The sequence below is a fragment of the Ranitomeya variabilis genome, chromosome 8 (genome assembly GCF_051348905.1).
Source record: "Ranitomeya variabilis isolate aRanVar5 chromosome 8, aRanVar5.hap1, whole genome shotgun sequence".
In the NCBI taxonomy this organism is placed as follows: Eukaryota; Metazoa; Chordata; class Amphibia; order Anura; family Dendrobatidae; genus Ranitomeya; species Ranitomeya variabilis.
In genome coordinates, this window is record NC_135239.1 from 91153648 (window position 1) to 91177676 (window position 24029).

The window sequence follows — 24029 nt, forward strand, 5'->3', positions numbered from 1 at the left end:
CAAAATATTGATCCGTAGTCAGGGTGTGTCAGCGTATTTTGCGCATGGCATCCTCCGTATGTAATCCGTATGGCATCCGTACTGCGAGATTTTCGCGCAGGCTTGCAAAACCGACATCTAATGGATTTATGTGCTCAAATGTTCGGGAAAACATATATACAGTATATATATATATATATATATATATATATATATATATATATATATATATGTCATTGAGACACATATATATATATATTCTGTATTTAGATTTCATTCAGCGCGATATCTGTGAAAAGCCGGTAATTCAATTGCCGGCTTTTCATTTCTCCTGCACAAACCCGACATGATATGAGACATGGTTTACATACAGTAAACCATCTCATATCCCCTTTTTTTTGCATATTCCACACTACTAATGTTAGTAGTGTGTATGTGCAAAATTTCAGCGCTGTAGCTGCTAAAATAAAGGGTTAAATGGCGGAAAAAATTGGCGTGGGCTCCCAATTGTTTGAAATAATTTATTGCTCTCTCAATCCATTTCCAGGCCCTCGCTTGGCAAAATAATAAACGCACAAGATACATACCCTCAGATGTCCGATCATGTCCAACGATGTAATCCATCTGAAGGGGTTAACTAATATTACAGGCATGAGCTGCGATAAACCACTCGCTCGTGCCTGTAATCCCCCGGGTGCTGAAAGGAAAGCAGTGATCTATACTTACATTGAGTCGCGGTGATGCGCCCCTGCTGGATGTTCTCATGAACTGCAGCCTGGGAACTTTTTCCCACGCTCCAGGTCATATGAGGACATCCACCAGGGGGCGCATCACCGCGACTGAAGGAAATGTAGGTCAATGACCTACATTTCATTCATTCGCCGGGGATTAAAAGCACGAGCACACCGCTGCATTAGCAGGGCTCCTGCTTGTAAATTATTTTAACCCCTTCAGATGGATTATGTCGTGGGACGTGACGGTTCAGCTGAGGGTATGTATTTTGTGCGTTTATTATTTTGCCAAGCGAGGGCCTGCAAATGGATTGAGAGAGCAATAAATTATTAAAACAACCGCTGTGTTTATTTCATTAAAATACTTTTAAATCATGTGTGCGTGTTTTTTAACCCTTTCAAACAATTGGATTAATAATGGATAGGTGTCATAATTGATGCCTCTCCATTATTAACCTGGCTTAATGTCACCTTACAATAGCGAGGTGGCATTAACCCTTCATTACCCCATATCCCACCGCTACAGGGAGTGGGAAGAGAGTGGCCAAGTGCCAGAGTAGGCGCATCTTCCAGATGTGCCTTTTCTGGGGTGGCTGGGGGCAGATGTTTTTAGCCACGGGGGGGGGCCAATAACCATGGACTCTCTCCTGGCTATTAATATCTGCCCTCAGTCACTGGCTTTACCATTCTGGCGGAGAAAATTGCGCGGGAGCCCACGTCAATTTTTTCCGCCATTTAACCCTTTATTTTAGCAGCTACAGCGCTGAAATTTTGCACATACACACTACTAACATTAGTAGTGTGGAATATGCAAAAAAAAAAGGGATATGAGATGGTTTACTGTATGTAAACCATGTCTCATATCCTGTCGGGTTTGTGCAGGAGAAATGAAAAGCCGGCAATTGAATTACTGGCTTTTCACTAACACCGCTGCGTATTTCTCGCAAGTCACACTGCTGGTCCGTGTGGAATCCGTATTTTTCTCGCCCCCATAGACTTTCATTGGCGAATTTTTTGCGCAATACGCTGACAAACACAGCATGCTGCGATTTTGTACGGCCGTAGAAAGCCGTATAATACTGAACCGTAATATACGGCTGATAGGAGCAGCCCCATTGAGAATAATTGTGCCGTTTATTTTGCGAGTTTTACGGACGTAATTTCTGCGCTCTTACGTCCGTAAAACTCGCTAGTGTGAGGCCGGCCTTACAGTGCATATATGCATGTTTATGTGGAAAAAAGGGAATCCAGTTCCAAGAGATAAAATCACTTAGCTTTAATAGTATTCATTTAAAATACAAATAGGCTATAAGACATACAAAAACCGGGTATATCGGAAGGAGAGTGCCTGTTTCGAACATACAAGTGCTCTTAGTCTCAGTTTTTTCCACATGTGCATCTCTAGGCATCTGGCAGAGACGTGAATCCATGCTCAAGATTTCCTGGACTCATAAGGAAATTCATCTAAACGGTTAGCTGAATTTATCTTTTTTTCTATATATGCATGTTTAACATGCACATATGTACTGTTTTACATATGTATACTGTTTATATGCAATTGCACTAATATTTATTTTACAAGAATATAGGAACAACATTCCCTCTGTGCATGCACTACTAACTTTATTACAAACCTTCTAGTAATATTATGTATGTGCCTTCATGCTGTTTCTGTACACTTAGTGATAAGTGATAATGAACATACCTAGACAAACTGGTGCTTCTCCCCAGACACCATTCATGCACTGCACATTCTTATTTCCTTTAAGAAGATAATAATTTTTGCATTTATATTCAACAACTTCACTAGTTTTATAGTTGTTTTTTCTAATATCCACTGTGTCTCCAGATTGTACAGTTGGTGGTGGACCACACTGATCTCCGATTTCTGAAAAAGAATAACAATTAAGCAAATTAAATATGTAAATATATCATTGGTAAAACAAAATAAAAAAAATGTATTGTTTGTTGTCTCCTCAGTGCCACAGAATTTACCTAAGCCTTACTAAATCTAACATCCCAAGTTCCGTGATAGATTAAAATATCTAATATTAATGCCTTCACCCTGAAACCTGTTTTTAGTTTCTTGACCTGTAAAAAGTTTGCAATTCTGACTAGGGTTGAGCGACTTTTACTTTTTTAGGATTGAGTCGGGTTTCGCGAAACCCGACTTTGTCAAAAGTCGAGTCGAGTGAAATCGGCCGATTATCGTGCAAAGTCGGGATCGACCGAAACACGAAACCCAATGTAAGTCAATGGGGAAGCAGAGTCCGCAGTGAGTGGAGAACAGGAAAACAACTACAGTGCCCATTTTAATGTCAAAAACATCAATTTGTGTCACTTAAGCTTGTGAATCTTAATTTACATTATAATAATAGTTAGGCATTGAAAATTGGGGGTCATTTGGCTAAAGTTGTGGGGGGTAGGGCTGGCTCAAGTTTTTCGTGGGCCCAGGAATCGCGGACTACGTCACGGTGGTGGAGCAGGGAGAGGTCAGTATTTCAACTTTGCAAGTGCTGTGTATCCTGAGCAAGCAGGGGGGGGGGCACTCGTTCGCATTGGCACTGGCACAGGGCCCCTCAAAGTACGGCATTGTGTTTGACGGCAGGGGCGCCTCCCACCGGCAGAGACACTTTTGCGTACTATGAGGGGCCCTGTGACAGTGACGTCGCCAACGAGTATGCCCTCCCCACCTGATGATGGAACCTGCACTTTCATCTGCGCCTTCCTCTTTGTCCCCGTGTAAAGTGGTATAGTATGCAGGAAGGGGAACCTGACTTTCAGCAGGGTCAGATTCTGGCTATGTAGAGTGCAAGGGGAATGTAGTGGTCTAGGTCAATGTACCAGCAGACTCATGTAGCACTGGCTGGGCAATGGGTAGGATGAGGAGGAAAAACAGATATAGGCCCAAATAATAAAGTGGGCTAAATGCAGTTCAAAATTGGTAACAGGACTAACCAGGCGGCATTGCTTTGTTCAGTGGAGGACAACTGTAATGAGAGGCAGACACAGTTAGTAGGCCCAACCAAACTAGTAGGCCAAATGCAGTTTAAAATTTGTAAATATAGGCCGAAAGCCTGAAGATTGAAGGTCAGCTTTGTTCAGTGGAGGAGAAAAGCAAGGAGCGGCAGACACCGTTAATAGGGCCCAACCAAACTAGTAGGCCAAATGCAGTTTAAAATTTGCAGATATAGGCCGAAAGCCTGAAGATTGAAGCTCAGCTTTGTTCAGTGGAGGAGAAAAGCAAGGAGTAGCTGACACCGTTAGTAGGCCCAACCAAACTAGTAGGTCAAATGCAGTTTAATATTAAAAATATAGGCCAAAAGCCAGAAGATTGAAGCTCAGGAAAAAAACCTGGAGAACACCAAGGAGCGGCAGACACCGTTAGTAGTCCCCAACCAAACTAGTAGGCCAAATGCAGTTTAAAATTTGTAAATATAGGCCGAAAGCCAGAAGATTGAAGCTCAGCTTTGTTCAGTGGAGGAGAAAAGCAAGGAGCGGCAGACATCGTTAGTAGGGTCCAACCAAACTAGTAGGCCAAATGCAGTTTAAAATTTGTAAATATAGGCCGAAAGCCTGAAGATTGAAGCTCAGCTTTGTTCAGTGGAGGAGAAAAGCAAGGAGCGGCAGACACGGTTAGTAGGCCCAAACAAACTAGTATCCCAAATGCAGTTTCATATTAAAAATATAGTCCGAAAGCCAAAAGATTGAAGCTCAGGAAAAAAAACCTGGAGAACACCAAGGAGCGGCAGACACTGTTAGTAGGCCCAACCAAACTAGTAGCCCCAATGCAGTTTTCAAATTCCTAAAGGCTGAAAACCTGAAAATTGAAGCTCAGCTTTTTTCAGAGGAGGACAGCTGTATTGAGTGGCGCAGACAGACACAGGTAGTAGGCATTAAACAAAAAAGTTGGCTCAATGCAGTTTAACCCCTTAGTGACGGAGCCAAATTTTTGAAATCTGACCAGTGTGACTTTATGTGGTAATAAATCTGGAACGCTTCAATAAATCCAAGTGATTTTGAGACTGTTTTTTCATGACACATTATACTTTATGAGAATGGTAAATTTAAGTAGATATGTTTTGTGTTTATTTATAAAAAATATCAGAAATTTGAGAAAAATTTTAAAAAATTTGCAATTTTCAAAATTTGAATGATTATCCCTTTAATCCAGAGAGTCATACCACCACAAGAGGTTAATAAATAACATTTCCCTCATGTCGGCTTTACATCAGCACTATTTATAAAATGTTATTTTATTTTGTTAGCATTTTAGGAGGTTTAAAAATATAGCAGGAATTTTTCATTTTTTTGAAGGAAATTTACAAGATGTATTTTTTAGGGACTTATCCATGTTTGAAGTGACTTTAGGGGTCCCATATATTGGGAAAGCCCAAAAGTTATACCATTTTAATAACAGCACCACTTGACATATTGAAAACTGCAGTCAGGTAGTTTATTAACCCTTCAGGTGCTTTCCAGGAATTAATGCAAAGTGGCATGACAGAAATGAAAATGTGTATTTTTACCACCTAAATGTCGGTAACTTCTGAGCAGATTACTACAGCCGGCAGACTCTAAGGCCACTATTTGGTCATGAATTGCCATGGCAAACATCAGGACCACAAAATCATATTCGGAGGGCACCAATTGAGATAAAGAGGAAGCCCCCACGCTCTGTTAACCATTTATATGATGTAGTCACTATTGACAGCAGCATATAAGGGGTTAAACAGATTTGGACGATGCGAACACTGATCGTGGCTGATGCAGAAAGTTGTCAGCTACGGTGTACAGCCGACAGCTGCTGGATTGTCACCAGTATGAGGATGCTATTCTCTTATATCTCAGGTCAGTTAAGAGACGTATTGGCGGTCATTAAGGGTTACAGGGGTAAACAGGCAGCATTGGTGTGGTCAGCGGAGGACAATTGGAAGGAGTGGCGCAGACTTACTAGGCCTAAAATAAAAAAGTAGGCTCTACGCAGTTTTAAATAGGTTACAGGGGTACACAGGCAGCATTGGTGTGGTCAGCGGAGGACGATTGGAAGGAGGGACCGCAGACAGACTTACTAGACCTAAAATAAAAAAGTAGGCTCTTTGCAGGTTTAAATAGGTTACAGGGGTACACAGGCAGCATTGGTGTGGTCAGCGGAGGACAATTGGAAGGAGTGGCGCAGACTTACTAGGCCTAAAATAAAAAAGTAGGCTCTACGCAGTTTTAAATAGGTTACAGGGGTACACAGGCAGCATTGGTGTGGTCAGCGGAGGACGATTGGAAGGAGGGACCGCAGACAGACTTACTAGACCTAAAATAAAAAAGTAGGCTCTTTGCAGGTTTAAATAGGTTACAGGGGTACACAGGCAGCATTGGTGTGGACAGCGGAGGACAATTGGAAGGAGTGGCGCAGACTTACTAGGCCTAAAATAAAAAAAGTAGGCTCTATGCAGTTTTAAATAGGTTACAGGGGAACACAGGCAGCATTGGTGTGGTCAGCGGAGGACGATTGCAAGGAGGGACCGCAGACAGACTTACTAGGCCTAAAATAAAAAGTAGGCTCTATGCAGGTTTAAATAGGTTACAGGGGTACACAGGCAGCATTGGTGTGGTCAGCAGAGGACAATTGGAAGGAGTGGCGCAGACTTACTAGGCCTAAAATAAAAAAGTAGGCTCTATGCAGGTTTAAATAGGTTACAGGGTTACACAGGCAGCATTGGTGTGGTCAGCGGAGGACGATTGCATGGAGGGACCGCAGACAGACTTACTAGGCCTCAAATAAAAAAGTAGGCTCTATGCAGGTTTAAATAGGTTACAGGGGTACACAGGCAGCATTGGTGTGGTCAGCGGAGGACAATTGGAAGGAGTGGCGCAGACTTTCTAGGCCTAAAATAAAAAAGTAGGCTCTATGCAGTTTTAAATAGGTTACAGGGGAACACAGGCAGCATTGGTGTGGTCAGCGGAGGACGATTACAAGGAGGGACCGCAGACAGACTTACTAGGCCTAAAATAAAAAAGTAGGCTCTATGCAGGTTTAAATAGGTTACAAGGGTACACAGGCAGCATTGGTGTGGTCAGCGGAGGACGATTGCAAGGAGGTACCGCAGACAGACTTACTAGGCCTAAAATAAAAAAGTAGGCTCTATGCAGGTTTAAATAGGTTACAGGGGTACACAGGCAGCATTGGTGTGGTCAGCGGAGGACAATTGGAAGGAGTGGCGCAGACTTACTAGGCTTAAAATAAAAAAGTAGGCTCTATGCAGGTTTAAATAGGTTTCAGGGGTACACAGGCAGCATTGGTGTGGTCAGCGGAGGACAATTGGAAGGAGTGGCGCAGACTTACTAGGCCTAAAATAAAAAAGTAGGCTCTATGCAGGTTTAAATAGGTTTCAGGGGTACACAGGCAGCATTGGTGTGGTCAGCGGAGGACAATTGGAAGGAGTGGCGCAGATTTACTAGGCCTAAAATAAAAAAGTAGACTCTATGCAGGTTTAAATAGGTTACAGGGGTACACAGGCAGCATTGGTGTGTTCAGCGGAGGCCGATTGCACCGAGGGGCAAACACAGTTAGTAGGGCCAAAAAAGTAATAGGCAAAATGCAGTTAAAAATACGTTACAGGAGTACGCAGGCGGCCTAGCTTTGTTCAGTGGAGGACAACTGTAAGGAGTGTCTGACACAGTTAGTAGGCCACCTCCTCAAAAAAAGGGGTGAAACAACAGAAATACAACACCAATATGGTAAAATATAAATTTTATTATAATGATATTAAAATACACATTAAAAAAAGGGGAAAAGAAAACTAACAGAACAATACAAATAACCCCTAGTGCAATAATTGGAGTGGGTTTATGGACAGAAAAATAGACATAATAGTGCAAAAAATATATCACATATCACATAGCTAACATCTGTTTTGCAAGCCTGCATTCAGAAAATCAAAGAAGCATTTGCGAAATCACTCCACAACCTGGTCATAAAACCCCTCTGTCCGATGCCACTTCGGATTTGTGCACCTCTAACAACTCTGCCATGTTGCCCCCTACGGCTTGTGTGAGAACCATCACCGCCGCTGTGTGTTGGGAATGCCTGAACCAAATGGTCTACAAGAGTTTCTTGTTTGGTTGCCAAAATTTGCTCAAGGTTCTCATGTGGCATGATATTTTGTTATTTTCCTTTATATCGTGGATCCAGGAGGCAGGCCAACCAGTAATCATCATCGGTCATCATTTTGATAATGCAGGGGTCCCTTTTTAGGATACACAAGGCATACTCAGCCATGTGGGCCAATGTTCCAGGTGTCAATTCACTGCTTGTGCTGGGTTGAGGAGCACTTTCTTGCAAATCAACATCACTTGTCTCCCGCAAAAACCCTGTACCTGACCTTGCAACGCCACCAGTTTCTAATGCCCCCTGAGAAGCATCCTCCTCCCATAAATATTCATCCCCATCATCCTCCTCCTCCTCTTTGTCCGGCACCTCGTCCAGGAGAGTTCCCTGAGCAGACAATGGCTGACTGTCATCAAGGCTTCCCTCCTCCTCGGCTGCAGACACCTGCTCTTTAATGTGCATCAAACTTTGCATCAGCAGACACATTAGTGGGATGTTCATGCTTATGATGGCATCATCTGCACTTACCAGCCGTGTGCATTCCTCAAAACACTGAAGGACTTGACAGAGGTCTTGTAGCTTCGACCACTGCACACTAGACAACTCCATGTCTGCCATCCAAGTGCCTGCCCGTGTATGTGTATCCTCCCACAAATTAATTACAGCACGCCTCTGTTCGCACAGCCTCTGAACCATGTGCAGTGTCGAGTTCCACCTTGTTGCAATGTCGATTATTAGGCGGTGTTGGGGAAGATTCAGCGATCGCTGATGGTTCTGCATATGGCTGGAGTGTACGGGCGACCGGCGGATGTGAGAGCAAAGTCTTCGCACCTTCAGGAGCAGGGCTGGTAACTCCGGATAATTTTTGAGGAAGCACTGCACCACCAGGTTCAAGGTGTGAGCCAGGCAAAGTATGTGTTTCAGTACTGAAAGGGCTATGGCAGCCATAAAATTCCTTCCGTTATCACTTACTACCTTGCCTGCCTCAAGATGTACACTGCCCAGCCGTGACTGCGTTTGTTGCTGCAAGTACTCGGCCAGTACTTCCGCGGTGTGTCTGTTGTCACCCAAACACTTCATTTGTAACACAGCCTGCTGATGCATACCACTAGCTGTTCGATAATGGGACACCTCGTGTGCAACACTGGCAGCTGCGGATGGAGTGGTGGTGCTACTGCACTCTGTGGATGAGCTTTTGCTTCTGTAGGAGGAGGAGAAGGAGGAGGAAGGGTGGCGAACGCCTACAGCCAATTGTTTCCTAGACCGTGGGCTAGGCAGAACTGTCCGACTATGGCAGTCCCCTGTGGACCCTGCATCCACCACATTAACCCAGTGATGGACACATAATGTCCCTGGCCATGCCTACTGGTCCATGCATCTGTTGTGAGGTGCACCTTCCCACTGACTGATTTCCTCTGTGCATGGACAATGCGGTCTTTGACATGCTGGTGGAGGGCTGGGATGGCTTTTCTCGCAAAGAAGTGCAACTGGGTAGGTCATAGCGTGGTAATGCGTAGGCCATCAGGTCTTTGAAAGCTTCGCTTTCAACCAACCGGTACGGCATCATCTCTAACAAGATTAGTCTAGCAATGTGGGTGTTCAAACCCTGTGTACACGGATGAGAGGATGAGTACTTCCTTTTCCTAACGAGAGTCTCTTGTAGGGTGAGCTAGACTGGAGAGCTGCATATGGTGGAACTAGCGGTGGGGGTGGTGGACATGGCAGATTGAGAGAGGGTTGGTGATGGTATTCTTGATGTTGGCCTACATACAGTGTTTCCTACCAAGAACCTTGTGATTCCCTGACTGCTTTGGCCTTGCGACGATACCTCCACATTTGCTGCTGTTGGTGTCCTAACCGGCGGGCTTACAGTGAGGGAAGCAATGTAGCATTGCTGACTACCTTCATTCTGAGCAGGTGCACCAACGGTACGGGCCGTTTGGTACTTAGTCTAGGCTTGCAAGTGCATGCTGGTTAAATGTCTAAGCATGCACGTTGTATTTAAATTTTGAAGATTCTTCCCTCTGCTAAAGGTCTTTGAGGATTTCTTACAGATAACTTTGCACTGATCAAACGGATCTTGGTTAAAAAATTGCCACACTACACTCTTCCTACTATGGAATACCTTTTCAGGCATTGCACGCTGTGCTACTTTCACAGGATGGCCACACTGTCCTAAAACTGTTTTTGTTTTTGACAAACATTTTTGGCCTGATACGGGCTTGCCAGATGACAGCTGTTGCGATGTAGATGGCTGCTGCGGATCATCCCCCTCCACTTCTGAGCTACTGGCAGCGGTACCCTCTTCCCCCAATGGCTGCCAATCTGGGTCAACAACCGGGTCATCTATCAACTCCTCTTCAATGTCATGTGCACCTTCCTCTGTGTCACCGTGTAAGGTGCTATAGCGTTAGGGAATGTCCGATTCATCTTGTAATGGGCAGTAAACAATTTCCCTTTCTAACCCAGGCACGGTATGTGTAAAGAGCTCCATGGAGTAACCTGTAGTGTCACCTGACGCATCCTTTACTTTTGGTTTGGGTGAAGGACACAAGTAAACATCTTGTTCCTGACCGGGAGCATCCACTGACAACTCGCTGCTCTTATATTTGGAACTTTCTGAAGAGGAGGCGAAAGAGTTAGAGGCTGAGTCAGCAAGGAAAGCCAAAACTTTTTCCTGCTGCTCCGGCTTTAAAAGCTGTTTTTCTACTCCCAGATAAGGGAGCCTTCGAGGCCTTGTGTAGCCAGACGATGACGCTGGCTCATTACCTCCAGCCTTGGGTGCTATTGTGCTTTTGCCACTACCACCAGATGCACCACCACCACCACCACCATCAGTACCAGCTGGCAACCTAAGCCCACGGGCTCTTCCACCAGACTTCCTAATTTTTGGGAAAATCTAACCAAAATAACAACCGTTATATGGTACTGTAAAACAAGGTAGAAGGTGTATATAAACTTGTTGAGAATTTAAATCTCCCTTTTTTTTTTGGAGACTGACAAAATATCAGCTGGCTGATATACAACAAACTAACAGGACTGAAATATATCCACTTTGTGAGAATTTGAATCTCCCTTTTTTTTTGGAGACTGAACCAAAACTCAGGCCCAGTGTATAAAACAACGCAATGTAAGTGGCAGCAAGTGGCTAGCTGATATACGACAAACTAACAGGACTGAAATATATCCACTTTGTGTGAATTTGAATCTCCCTTTTTTTTTTTGGAGACTGAACCAAAACTCAGGCCCAGTGTATAAAACAACACAATGTAAGTGGCAGAAAGTGGAAGATATATGAAAAAATACAAGGACTGTAGTACAATTTCAATCTCCCTACAATGATCTCAGGACAAGTATGGCAGCAATAAAAAGGGTTGCTGCACACAAAAGTGTGGACAAATAAACAAGATAACTGTGCAGAAAGGAGCAACAAGATTTTTGCCTTTAAAAAAGCAGTTGGTTTGCACAGCAGAGTGCAAACAGCAATGCAGCTATCAGGGAGCCTTGTAAGGCAGCCTAATAAGCTACAGAGCTGATGCACAAAGGTATAGCCTCCACTGTCCCTGCAAAAAAAAGGTGGTGTTGGACAGTGGAAATCGCTACAGCACAAGCAGTTTTGGGGTTAATCTTCCCTCCCTAACTATATCCCTTCTTCTGATGAAGCTGCAGCAAGCTAAGATCGGCAGAAGTAAGATGGCGGTCAGCATGCACGCCCCATTATAGCCCCTGTGACGCCGCAGAAAGCAAGCCAATCACTGTCATGCCCTTCTCTAAGATAGTGGGGACCGAGACCTATGTCATCACGCTGCCCACACTCTGCGTCCTCCTTCATTGGCTGAAAAATGGCTCTGAAAGCGTCATACGAAATGTGACTTTGGCGCTCTGATCGCCGACCGCATGGCCGATCCCACACTAGGATCGGGTCGGGTTTCATGAAACCGGACTTTGCCGAAAGTCGGCGATTTTTGAATTTGTCCGATCCGTTTCGCTCAACCCTATTGCGGACTACAAAGAGTGAAACGTTCAGTGTCCCCACCAGGACGAACACTAACCATCACCTCTTCCTCCTCCTCTTCAGGCCATCCATGCTGGACAGGCAAGATGATTGGTTTGGGAATCCCTCTGCAGTGCAGACCAAAAACTCTTGTTCCTCCTCATCCTCCTTCTCCTTCTCTTGTTCCTCATCATCAACCAATGTGACCTGGCAATATAGTCTGAGGCTGGGCTGTGTGGTATCAGCCACTGTAAAATCTTCCTTCAAAGCTTCCTTTTTCATTTTTCATATTCTGCAGCAAATTGTCTCTTCAGAGAGGAAGAGGACTAGAACTTCAGTGCCACCTTTGCACTGATGAAGGGCTGCACCCTGAAAAACAGCTTCTGCAAATTGAGATTCTGGTTTGGCTTTTATCCTAAGTCATGTGACAAGGATTGTTAAAGGGTTGACATTGACTGTTAGGATTGCTACTTCCAATAGGAGTTCAAGTCATTTTCCTCTCCGAAGAGACAATTTGCATATTTATCAGAGGAGCATTGCAGCTTTAAAGGGAACCTGTAACCCCAAAAATCAAATATGAGCTGCTGCCACCGGCATCAGGGGTTTATCTTCAGCATTCTGCAACACCCATCGGACCCAGACCGTAGCGGGACCGCCCCTGGGTGAGTATAATATAACCTCTTTTTTTCATCTTTCAGGATACATCGGGGGCTTATCTACAGCATTACAGAATGCTGTAGATAAGCCCCTGATGCCGGTGACAGCAGCTCATCTTCGATTTTTGGGGTGTCAGGATCCCTTTAAGTCTCCTCATCTCAACAGGAGAAACAATTCTTAGATTCTGCAGCAAACATTTTTATAAACAGAGCAGCAGGATGGTTATGCTGATAATATTGTCATCAGTGCTCACCGTCTTGGTGCAGTATTCAAACTTTTGAAGAACCTCACATATGTCAGCAATCCACACCCACTCAGCAGTTGTTATGTGTGGGGGCTGAGTGTTACTCTGATGGGCATTGAGAAGCTGGAATTCAGACACTGCCCTCTTCTGCTCACTAAGCCTTGCCAACACATGAAAGGCTGAAATCCAGTGTGTGGGCAGGTCACAAATCAGTCAGTGATGAGGCAAATTAAAGCGCTGCTGCTGCAAAACTAGACCGGCAAAAGTCTGAGATGACTTTCAGACATGGGCGTTGACATGGCACACCTTGGCAAGTAGGTCAGGCAAGGCAGGGTATATTTTAAAAAAATGCTATACAATCAAGTTTAGCATGTGGACCATGCATGGAACATGTAGGAGATTGTCAAGCTTTAAAGCTGCCACCAAGTTATGCCGATTATCGCATACAACTGTCATGATCTCTGCAGGCAGAGATCATAGCAAGCCTATAGAGGGACAAGCTCTCGGAAGATGGAACTATACTGACCATGAACTAAGCCTGCCGCGCAACTAGAAATAGCCAGGTAGCATTTCCTATTTAACGCTAGATGCCCAGCTCTGGCCTAAGACCTAAATAGCTAGCAGAGGGAAATATAAGACCTGGCTCACCTCTAGAGAAATATTCCAAAGAAGACAGTAGCCCCCCACATATAATGACGGTGAGTTCAGATGAAACAACAAACGCAGCAGGAAAATAGTCTTAGCAAATTTGAGGTCCGCTTACTAGATAGCAGAAGACAGATAGTATACTTTCATGGTCAGCAGAAAAACACTAACAAAACACCATCCAGAGATTACCTTAAACTCTGGCATTAACTCATAACGCCAGAGTAGCAATCCCTGATCAACGAGAGCTTTCCAGACACAGTAACAAAACTTCAGCTGTGAACTGGAACAAATAGGCAAAACAAAACATGGACAAAAGTCCAACTTATCTAGTAGTAGTCTAGAAGCAGGAACAAGCACTGAGAGGCATCAGATAACATTGTTGACCGGCAAGAAACCACCAGAGAAATGAGCTTAAATAGCGACACCCACTACTGATGGAATCAGGTGAAACAGGAAAGAGGATGACAAGTCCAATTCCACAAGCGGCCACCGGGGGAGCCCAGAATCCAAATTCACAACAGTACCCCCCCCTCAAGGAGGGGGCACCGAACCCTCACCAGATCCACCAGGGCGACCAGGATGAGCCCTATGGAAGGCACGAACAAGATCAGAAGCATGAACATCAGATGCATTGACCCAAGAATTATCCTCCTGGCCGTAACCCTTCCAGTTGACCAGATACTGGAGTTTCCGTCTGGAAACACGAGAGTCCAAAATTTTCTCCACAACGTACTCCAACTCACCCTCAACCAACACCGGAGCAGGAGGCTCAACTGAAGGTACAACAGGTACCTCATACCTGCGCAATAACGACCGATGAAAAACGTTATGAATGGAAAAGGACGCAGGGAGATCCAAACGGAAAGAAACAGGATTAAGAATCTCCAATATTCTATAAGGGCCGATGAACCGAGGTTTAAACTTAGGAGAAGAGACCCTCATAGGGACAAAACGAGAAGACAACCACACTAAATCTCCAACACAAAGCCGAGAACCAACACGACGATGACGGTTGGCAAAACGCTGAGTCTTCTCCTGGGACAACTTCAAATTGTCCATAACCTGCCCCCAAATGTGATGCAATCTCTCTACCACCGCATCCACTCCAGGACAATCCGAGGATTCCACCTGACCGGAGGAAAATCGAGGGTGAAACCCCGAATTACAGAAAAACGGGGACACCAAGGTGGAAGAACTGGCCCGATTATTGAGGGCGAACTCTGCCAATGGCAAAAAAGCAACCCAATCATCCTGGTCAGCAGAGACAAAACACCTCAGATATGTCTCAAGGGTCTGATTAGTCCGCTCGGTCTGGCCATTAGTCTGAGGGTGAAAAGCAGACGAAAAAGACAAATCCATGCCCATCCTAGCACAGAACGCCCGCCAAAATCTAGACACAAATTGGGTACCTCTGTCAGAAACAATATTCTCAGGAATACCGTGCAATCGGACAACATTCTGAAAAAACAGAGGAACCAACTCAGAAGAAGAAGGCAACTTGGGCAGAGGAACCAAATGGACCATTTTAGAGAAACGGTCACAGACCACCCAGATGACAGACATCTTCTGGGAAACAGGCAGATCTGAAATAAAATCCATCGAGATGTGTGTCCAAGGCCTCTTAGGAATAGGCAAGGGCAACAGCAGTCCGCTAGCCCGAGAACTACAAGACTTGGCCCGAGCACAAACGTCACATGACTGCACAAAGACTCGCACATCTCGTGACAGAGAAGGCCACCAGAAGGATCTTGCCACCAAATCCCTGGTACCAAAAATTCCGGGATGACCTGCCAATGCAGAAGAATGTACCTCAGAGATGACTCTGCTGGTCCAATCATCCGGCACAAACAGTCTATCAGGCGGACAACGAACCGGTCTATCCGCCTGAAACTCTTGCAAGGACCGCCGCAGATCAGGAGAAACGGCCGACAAAATTACTCCCTCCCTAAGGATACCTGTGGGTTCAGAATTACCAGGAGAGTCCGGGTCAAAACTCCTAGAAAGGGCATCTGCCTTAACATTCTTAGAACCCGGTAGGTATGACACCACAAAATTAAAGCGAGAAAAAAATAAAGACCAGCGCGCCTGTCTAGAATTCAGGCGTCTGGCAGTCTCAAGATAAATCAAATTTTTGTGGTCAGTCAATACCACCACCTGATGTCTAGCCCCCTCGAGCCAATGGCGCCACTCCTCAAACGCCCACTTCATGGCCAAAAGCTCCCGATTCCCAACATCATAATTCCGCTCTGCGGGCGAAAATTTGCGAGAAAAGAAGGCACAAGGCCTAATGACGGAGCAGTCGGAACCTTTCTGCGACAACACTGCCCCAGCTCCGATCTCCGAAGCGTCAACCTCAACCTGAAAAGGCAGATTCACATCAGGCTGACGCAACACAGGGGCAGAGGCAAAACGGCGCTTAAGCTCCTGAAAGGCCTCTACAGCATGAGGGGACCAATTAGCAACATCAGCGCCTTGTCTGGTCAAATCAGTCAGTGGTTTAACGACATCCGAAAAACCAGCAATAAATCGGCGGTAAAAGTTGGCAAAGCCCAAAAATCTCTGAAGACCCTTAAGAGAGGAGGGCTGAGTCCAGTCACAAATAGCTTGCACCTTGACGGGATCCATCTCAATGGAAGAGGGAGAAAAAATATACCCCAAAAAGGAAATTTTCTGGACCCCAAAAACGCACTTAGACCCCTTCACACATAAAGAATTAGACCGCAGAACCTGAAAAACTCTCCTGACCTGCTGGACATGAGAGTCCCAGTCATCAGAAAAAATCAGAATATCATCCAGATATATTATCATAAATTTATCCAGAAAATCGCGGAAAATATCATGCATAAAAGACTGGAAAACTGAAGGGGCATTAGAAAGACCAAAAGGCATGACCAAATACTCAAAGTGGCCCTCGGGCGTATTAAATGCGGTCTTCCACTCATCCCCCTGCCTGATCCGCACCAAATTATACGCCCCACGAAGATCAATTTTAGAGAACCACTTAGCACCCTCTATACGAGCAAACAAATCAGTAAGCAATGGCAATGGGTATTGATACTTAACAGTGATCTTATTCAGAAGCCGATAATCAATACATGGTCTCAAAGAGCCGTCTTTTTTTGAGACAAAGAAAAACCCAGCTCCCAAGGGAGAAGAAGATGGACGAATATGTCCCTTTTCCAAAGACTCCTTTATATATTCCCGCATAGCAGCATGTTCCGGCACAGACAAATTAAACAAACGACCCTTTGGATATCTACAACCCGGTATCAAATCTATGGCACAATCGCACTCACGGTGCGGAGGTAACGACCCAAGCTTGGGTTCGTCAAAGACGTCTTGATAATCAGAGAGGAACTCAGGGACTTCAGAGGGAATGGACGACGAAATAGAAACCAAAGGTACGTCCCCATGAATACCCTTACATCCCCAGTTCAACACAGACATTGCTCTCCAGTCCAAGACTGGGTTGTGAGACTGCAACCATGGCAATCCCAGTACCAAATCGTCATGTAAATTATACAGCACCAGGAAACGAATAATCTCCTGGTGATCCGGATTGATACGCATGGTTACTTGTGTCCAGTATTGTGGTTTATTATTAGCCAATGGGGTGGAGTCAATCCCCTTCAGAGGAATAAGAGTCTCCAAAGGCTCTAAATCAAAACCACAACGATTGGCAAAGGACCAATCCATAAGACTCAGAGCGGCGCCAGAGTCAACATAGGCGTCCGTGGCAATGGATGACAAAGAGCAAATCAGGGTTACAGACAAAATAAACTTAGACTGAATGGTGCTAATGGAAACAGACTTATCAAGCTTCTTTGTACGCCTAGAGCATGCTGATATAACATGAGTAGAATCCCCACAATAGAAACACAATCCATTCTTCCGTCTAAAATTCTGTCGCTCGCTCCTGGACAGAATTCTATCACACTGCATACTTTCTGGCGTCTTTTCCATAGACACCGCCAGATGGTGCACCGGTTTGCGCTCCCGCAGACGCCTATCAATCTGAATAGCCATTGTCATGGACTCATTCAGACCTGCAGGCAAAGGGAACCCCACCATAACATCCTTAACGGCATCAGAGAGACCTTCTCTGAAAGTTGCCGCCAAGGCGCACTCATTCCACTGAGTAAGCACAGACCATTTACGGAATTTTTGGCAGAAAACTTCAGCTTCGTCTTGCCCCTGAGATAGTGCCATCAAAGTTTTTTCTGCCTGAAGTTCCAAATGAGGTTCCTCATAAAGCAAGCCCAAGGCCAGAAAAAACGCATCCACATCGCGTAACGCAGGATCCCCTGCTGGCAATGAGAAGGCCCAATCTTGAGGGTCACCCCTGAGCAAGGAAATCACAATCCTAACCTGCTGAGCAGGGTCTCCAGCTGAACGAGACTTCAGGGACAAATAAAGCTTACAATTATTTCGGAAATTCTGGAAGCTAGCTCTATTCCCTGTGAAGAACTCCGGCAAAGGAATTCTCGGCTCAGATACCGGAGCATGTACCACAAAATCTTGTAAATTTTGTACTTTCGTGATGAGATTATTCAAACCCGCAGTTACACTCTGGAGATCCATTATTGTCAGGTGCACACAGAGCATACAGAGATTAGGAGGAGAGAGAGAGAAAAGACTGCAGCAAGGCAGACTGGAGGAAAAAAAAAAAAAAAAATTTCAGCAGACTTCTTATAACTCTCCTTTCTCAACCTGGGTCTTTAACACTTTATTGGCCGGTCAAACAGTCATGATCTCTGCAGGCAGAGATCATAGCAAGCCTATAGAGGGACAAGCTCTCGGAAGATGGAACTATACTGACCATGAACTAAGCCTGCCGCGCAACTAGAAATAGCCAGGTAGCATTTCCTATTTAACGCTAGATGCCCAGCTCTGGCCTAAGACCTAAATAGCTAGCAGAGGGAAATATAAGACCTGGCTCACCTCTAGAGAAATATTCCAAAGAAGACAGTAGCCCCCCACATATAATGACGGTGAGTTCAGATGAAACAACAAACGCAGCAGGAAAATAGTCTTAGCAAATTTGAGGTCCGCTTACTAGATAGCAGAAGACAGATAGTATACTTTCATGGTCAGCAGAAAAACACTAACAAAACACCATCCAGAGATTACCTTAAACTCTGGCATTAACTCATAACGCCAGAGTAGCAATCCCTGATCAACGAGAGCTTTCCAGACACAGTAACAAAACTTCAGCTGTGAACTGGAACAAATAGGCAAAACAAAACATGGACAAAAGTCCAACTTATCTAGTAGTAGTCTAGAAGCAGGAACAAGCACTGAGAGGCATCAGATAACATTGTTGACCGGCAAGAAACCACCAGAGAAATGAGCTTAAATAGCGACACCCACTACTGATGGAATCAGGTGAAACAGGAAAGAGGATGACAAGTCCAATTCCACAAGCGGCCACCGGGGGAGCCCAGAATCCAAATTCACAACATACAACCATACCTGGTTGGAAGTTCAGTGAGGAGAGCAACTGATCGGTCTGGTCTTTTATCCCTTTTAACAGCTCTGCTGCGTTGTGAGCTTTATCACCTAAACAGACGAGCTTCAGCAGAGCGTGCTGCCGCTTTTCCAAGGCAGTGCTGCAGAGCTCTCTGCTGGGAGTGATGCGGAAGCTAGGTTAGCTGACGATGAGGAAGAGGAGGAGAGACAGGAACTGGCATATGAGGAGTCTGAAACCCTGATGGAAGTTGGGCTCCGCTATTATTGGTGTGGGTAAGATGTGTTATGTCTCAGCCTCTGACTGTCCCAGACTCCACCAGGTTCACCCAGTGTGCCATCAGGGAAATGTAGCATCCCTGACCACAAGAACTTGTCCATGTGTTTCTGGTTAGTTGGACCTTACCTGTGACTGCATTGACCAGAGCACAGCTGATATTGTGTAACACGTGCTTCTGTAATGCGGGGACGGCACACCAGAAAAAATAGTGGCAGCTGGGAATCAAGAACCATGGGGCTGCCTCCGCCAAGAGGTCATGGAAAGACTTAGTTCCCACAAGCCAAATTGGCAACATTTCCAGGGCTAGCAATCTATCAATGTGGGCATTTAGCATTTGGGCCTGTGGGTGGGTGGATATTTCTGCTTCCTGTGAAATGTCTGGAGCAAGGACAACTGAACACTGCGCTGGGACAATGAACTGGACGTGGTTGCTGACTGTTGCGTCTGGCATCAGTGCCTGCTTCCTGGACAGCAGATTGGAAAGGCTGTAACACAGGGGAAGGGGCAGTGGTTTCACCCTCAGACACAGATTGTGTACCCAGGCGTTCTGACCACCTACTGGGGTGCTTGTCTGCCATGTATGGATTCTGCAAGCTGGTTGTGAACAGGTTGGCAGTGTTCTTGCCTCTTCTCACCTTGGAATGGCAAATGCTGCAAATTACAGTTGTTTTGTCTGAAGGACTTTCAGAAAAAACTGCCATACAGGGGAACAACGCACTCTTGGCCTGTTATCTAGCCGAGTAGGGGGCTCTGTCGAACTGTTGACCGATGTTTCCTTCTGGTCAAACCACTACCTCTTCTTGCCTGCCTTCTTGCTGCTGATCCATCCCTCTCTGCACTGCTATGCTCGCTATGCATGCCTCCTTGCCATGTGGGATCAGTCGTCTGTCTCATCATCGACCACGTCATCTTCCAAATGCATCAATCTGATCCTCCTTCTGAGTTGTGATTTTAACTGGCCTGATGGCAACTGTGCATCATGATTATCATCCACCTCTTAAGACATGAATTGAGCTCCTCAACTTGGCATTCTTCTGGCCATGGGTGCTCAAATGTTTGGGCATCACTACACTACACTGTTATGATCCTTAGTGGCTGAGGATCACAGAACTGACTAGCTAAGTTACTGAACATAGAACGAGCTCTAGGGAGGTGGTAACTGGATTGACCGCAATCCTGATCCTAACCGAACACACTAAAGGTAGCCGGTGAACGTGCCTGAATTCCTAGACGTCTCGACGCAGCCTAAGAAACTAGCTACCCTTAGAGAGAAAGAAAGTAAGACCTCACTTGCCTCAGAGAAATACCCCCAAAGATATAGAAAGCCCCCAACAAATAATACAGGTAAGGGGAAAGGGGAAAATACAAACGTAGCAATGAAACAGATTCAGCAAATGAGGCCCGCTAATACTAGATAGCAGAAGACAGATAGGAAACTGTGCGGTCAGTAGAAAACCCTATACAAAATATCCACGCTGAGAATTCAAGAACCCCCACACCAACTAACGGTGTGAGGAGAGAAACTCAGCCCCCTAGAACTACCAGCAAGCGAGGAAATCACATATTAGCAAGCTGGACAAGAACAGATAATAAACCAAAAAACATATTGAACACTGATGATCAAAAAATGAACAAACAGAAACTTAGCTTCTCTTGGAGAGACTGATAACGCAGGTAGTCAGGAGAGATCAAAATAGCACTGAATACATTGACAGCAGGCAACAACTGAAAGTCCAGGTGAGCTAAATAGGAAACCAACCAGCAGATAACGAGACAGCTGATCCCAACCACAGACCTGCAGAATGACAAAAAGAGCCACCAGAGGGAGCCCAAAGATAGCACTCACACAGTACCACTCGTGACCACAAGAGGGAGCCCAAAAACAGAGTTCACAACAGTACCCCCCCTTGAGGAGGGGTCACCGAACCCTCATCAAAACCCCCAGGGCGATCAGGATGAGCAACATGGAAGGCACGAACCAAATCGGCCGCATGAACATCAGAGGCGACAACCCAGGAATTATCCTCCTGACCATAGCCCTTCCACTTAACCAAATACTGAAGCCTCCGTCTAGAAATACGAGAATCCAAGATCTTCTCCACCACGTACTCCAATTCGCCCTCAACCAGCACCAGAGCAGGGGGCTCAACAGAAGGAACCACAGGCACCACATACCTCCGCAACAAAGACCTATGGAACACATTATGAATGGCAAACGACGCTGGGAGGTCCAAACGAAATGACACAGGGTTAAGGATTTCCAAAATCTTATAAGGACCGATGAAGCGAGGCTTGAATTTAGGAGAGGAGACCTTCATAGGAACATACCGAGAAGACAGCCATACCAAATCCCCAACACGAAGTCGGGGACCCACACCGCGACGGCGGGTGGCAAAGCGCTGAGCCTTCTCCTGTGACAACTTCAAATTGTCCACCACATGGTTCCAAATCTGCTGCAACCTATCCACCACAGAATCCACCCCAGGACAGTCAGACGGCTCCACCTGACCCGAGGAAAAAACGAGGATGAAAGCCAGAATTACAAAAAAAAGGCGAAACCAAAGTAGCAGAACTAGCCCGATTATTAAGGGCAAACTCGGCCAATGGTAAAAAAGTCACCCAATCATCCTGATCAGCAGAAACAAAACATCTTAAATAAGTTTCCAAGGTCTGATTAGTTCGCTCGGTTTGGCCATTCGTCTGAGGATGGAAGGCAGACGAAAAAGACAAATCAATGCCCATTTTAGCACAAAAGATCCGCCAAAATCTGGACACAAACTGGGATCCTCTGTCAGACACAATATTTTCAGGGATGCCGTGCAAGCGAACCACATTCTGAAAAAATAGAGGAACCAAATCGGAGGAGGAAGGCAACTTAGGCAAGGGCACCAAATGGACCATTTTAGAAAAACGATCACACACCACCCAGATGACAGACATTCTCTGAGAGACTGGAAGATCCGAAATAAAATCCATGGAAATGTGCGTCCAAGGCCTCTTCGGGACAGGCAAAGGCAAAAGCAAACCGCTGGCACGAGAACAGCAAGGCTTAGCCCGAGCACAAATCCCACAGGACTGCACAAAGGAACGCACATCCCGTGACAAGGAAGGCCACCAGAAGGATCTAGCCACCAAATCTCTGGTACCAAAAATCCCAGGATGACCTGCCAACACCGAAGAATGAACCTCGGAAATAACTCTGCTGGTCCATCTATCTGGGACAAACAGTCTCTCTGGTGGGCAACGGTCAGGTCTATCCGCCTGAAATTCCTGCAGCACTCGTCGCAAATCTGGGGAATTGGCAGACAAAATCACTCCCTCTCTGAGGATACCAGCCGGCTCTGAAACTCCCGGAGAGTCAGGCACAAAACTCCTAGAAAGAGCATCAGCCTTCTCGTTCTTCGAACCAGGCAGGTACGAGACCACGAAATCGAAACGGGAGAAAAACAACGACCAACGAGCCTGTCTAGGATTCAGCCGCTTAGCAGACTCGAGATAAATCAGATTTTTGTGATCAGTCAAGACCACCACACGATGCTTAGCTCCCTCGAGCCAATGTCGCCACTCCTCAAATGCCCACTTCATAGCCAACAACTCCCGATTACCAACATCATAATTCCGCTCGGCAGGCGAAAACTTTCTTGAAAAGAAAGCACAAGGCTTCCTCACAGAGCAATCAGAGCTTCTCTGCGACAAAACAGCCCCTGCTCCAATCTCAGAAGCATCAACCTTGACCTGAAAAGGAAGAGAGATATCAGGCTGACATAAAACTGGAGCTGAAGAAAACCGGCGCTTCAGCTCCTGAAAGGCTTCCACGGCCGCAGGAGACCAATTAGTCACATCAGAACCCTTCTTGGTCAAATCTGTCAAGGGTTTAACCACGCCAGAAAAATTAGCAATGAAGCGACGGTAAAAATTAGCAAAACCCAAGAACTTCTGAAGACTCTTAACAGATGTAGGCCGAGTCCAGTCATGAATAGCCTGGACCTTGACTGGGTCCATCTCAATAGTAGAAGGAGAAAAAATAAAACCCAAAAAGGAAACCTTCTGTACTCCGAAGAGACATTTTGAGCCCTTCACAAATAAGGCATTAGCACGCAGGACCTGAAATACCATCCTGACCTGCTTCACATGGGACTCCCAATCCTCAGAAAAGACCAAAATGTCATCCAGATACACAATCATAAATTTATCCAGATATTCTCGGAAGATGTCATGCATGAAGGACTGAAAAACAGAAGGAGCATTAGAGAGTCCAAAAGGCATCACCAAGTACTCAAAATGGCCTTCGGGCGTATTAAATGCTGTTTTCCATTCATCCCCCTGCTTAATACGCACAAGGTTATACGCACCACGAAGATCTATCTTGGTGAACCAACTGGACCCCTTAATCCGAGCAAACAGATCAGACAATAATGGCAAAGGATACTGAAATTTGACCGTGATTTTATTTAGAAGACGATAATCTATACAAGGTCTCAAAGAACCATCCTTCTTGGCCACAAAAAAGAATCCTGCACCAAGAGGGGATGAGGACGGCCGAATATGTCCCTTCTCCAAAGACTCCTTTATATAACTCCGCATAGCGGCATGTTCTGGTACAGACAAATTAAAAAGTCATCCCTTAGGGAACTTACTACCAGGAATTAAATTTATAGCACAATCACAATCCCTATGAGGAGGTAGGGCACCGGATCTGGGCTCATCAAATACATCCTGGTAGTCCGACAAAAACTCAGGGACCTCAGAAGGAGTGGAAGAAGCAATTGACACCAAAGGAGCATCGCCATGAATCCCCTGGCAACCCCAACTTGACACAGACATAGCTTTCCAATCCAGAACTGGATTATAGGCCTGCTGTACTGTTATGATCCTTAGTGGGTGAGGATCACAGAACTGACTAGCTAAGTTACTGAACATAGAAC

General features: G+C 45.5%; 1 protein-coding gene across 3 annotated transcripts in view; it reads right to left on the reverse strand.

Moving 5' to 3' along the window:
• Positions 1 to 24029, reverse strand: part of LOC143787636 (complement factor H-related protein 4-like) — a 533302-nt gene that overhangs the window by 112641 nt on the left and 396632 nt on the right. For all 3 annotated transcript variants that reach the window (XM_077276561.1, XM_077276560.1, XM_077276559.1), the window contains exon 7: positions 2416 to 2598. In XM_077276561.1, coding sequence (XP_077132676.1) covers positions 2416 to 2598 — 183 coding nt within the window. The remainder of the gene's footprint in view (positions 1 to 2415; positions 2599 to 24029) is intronic.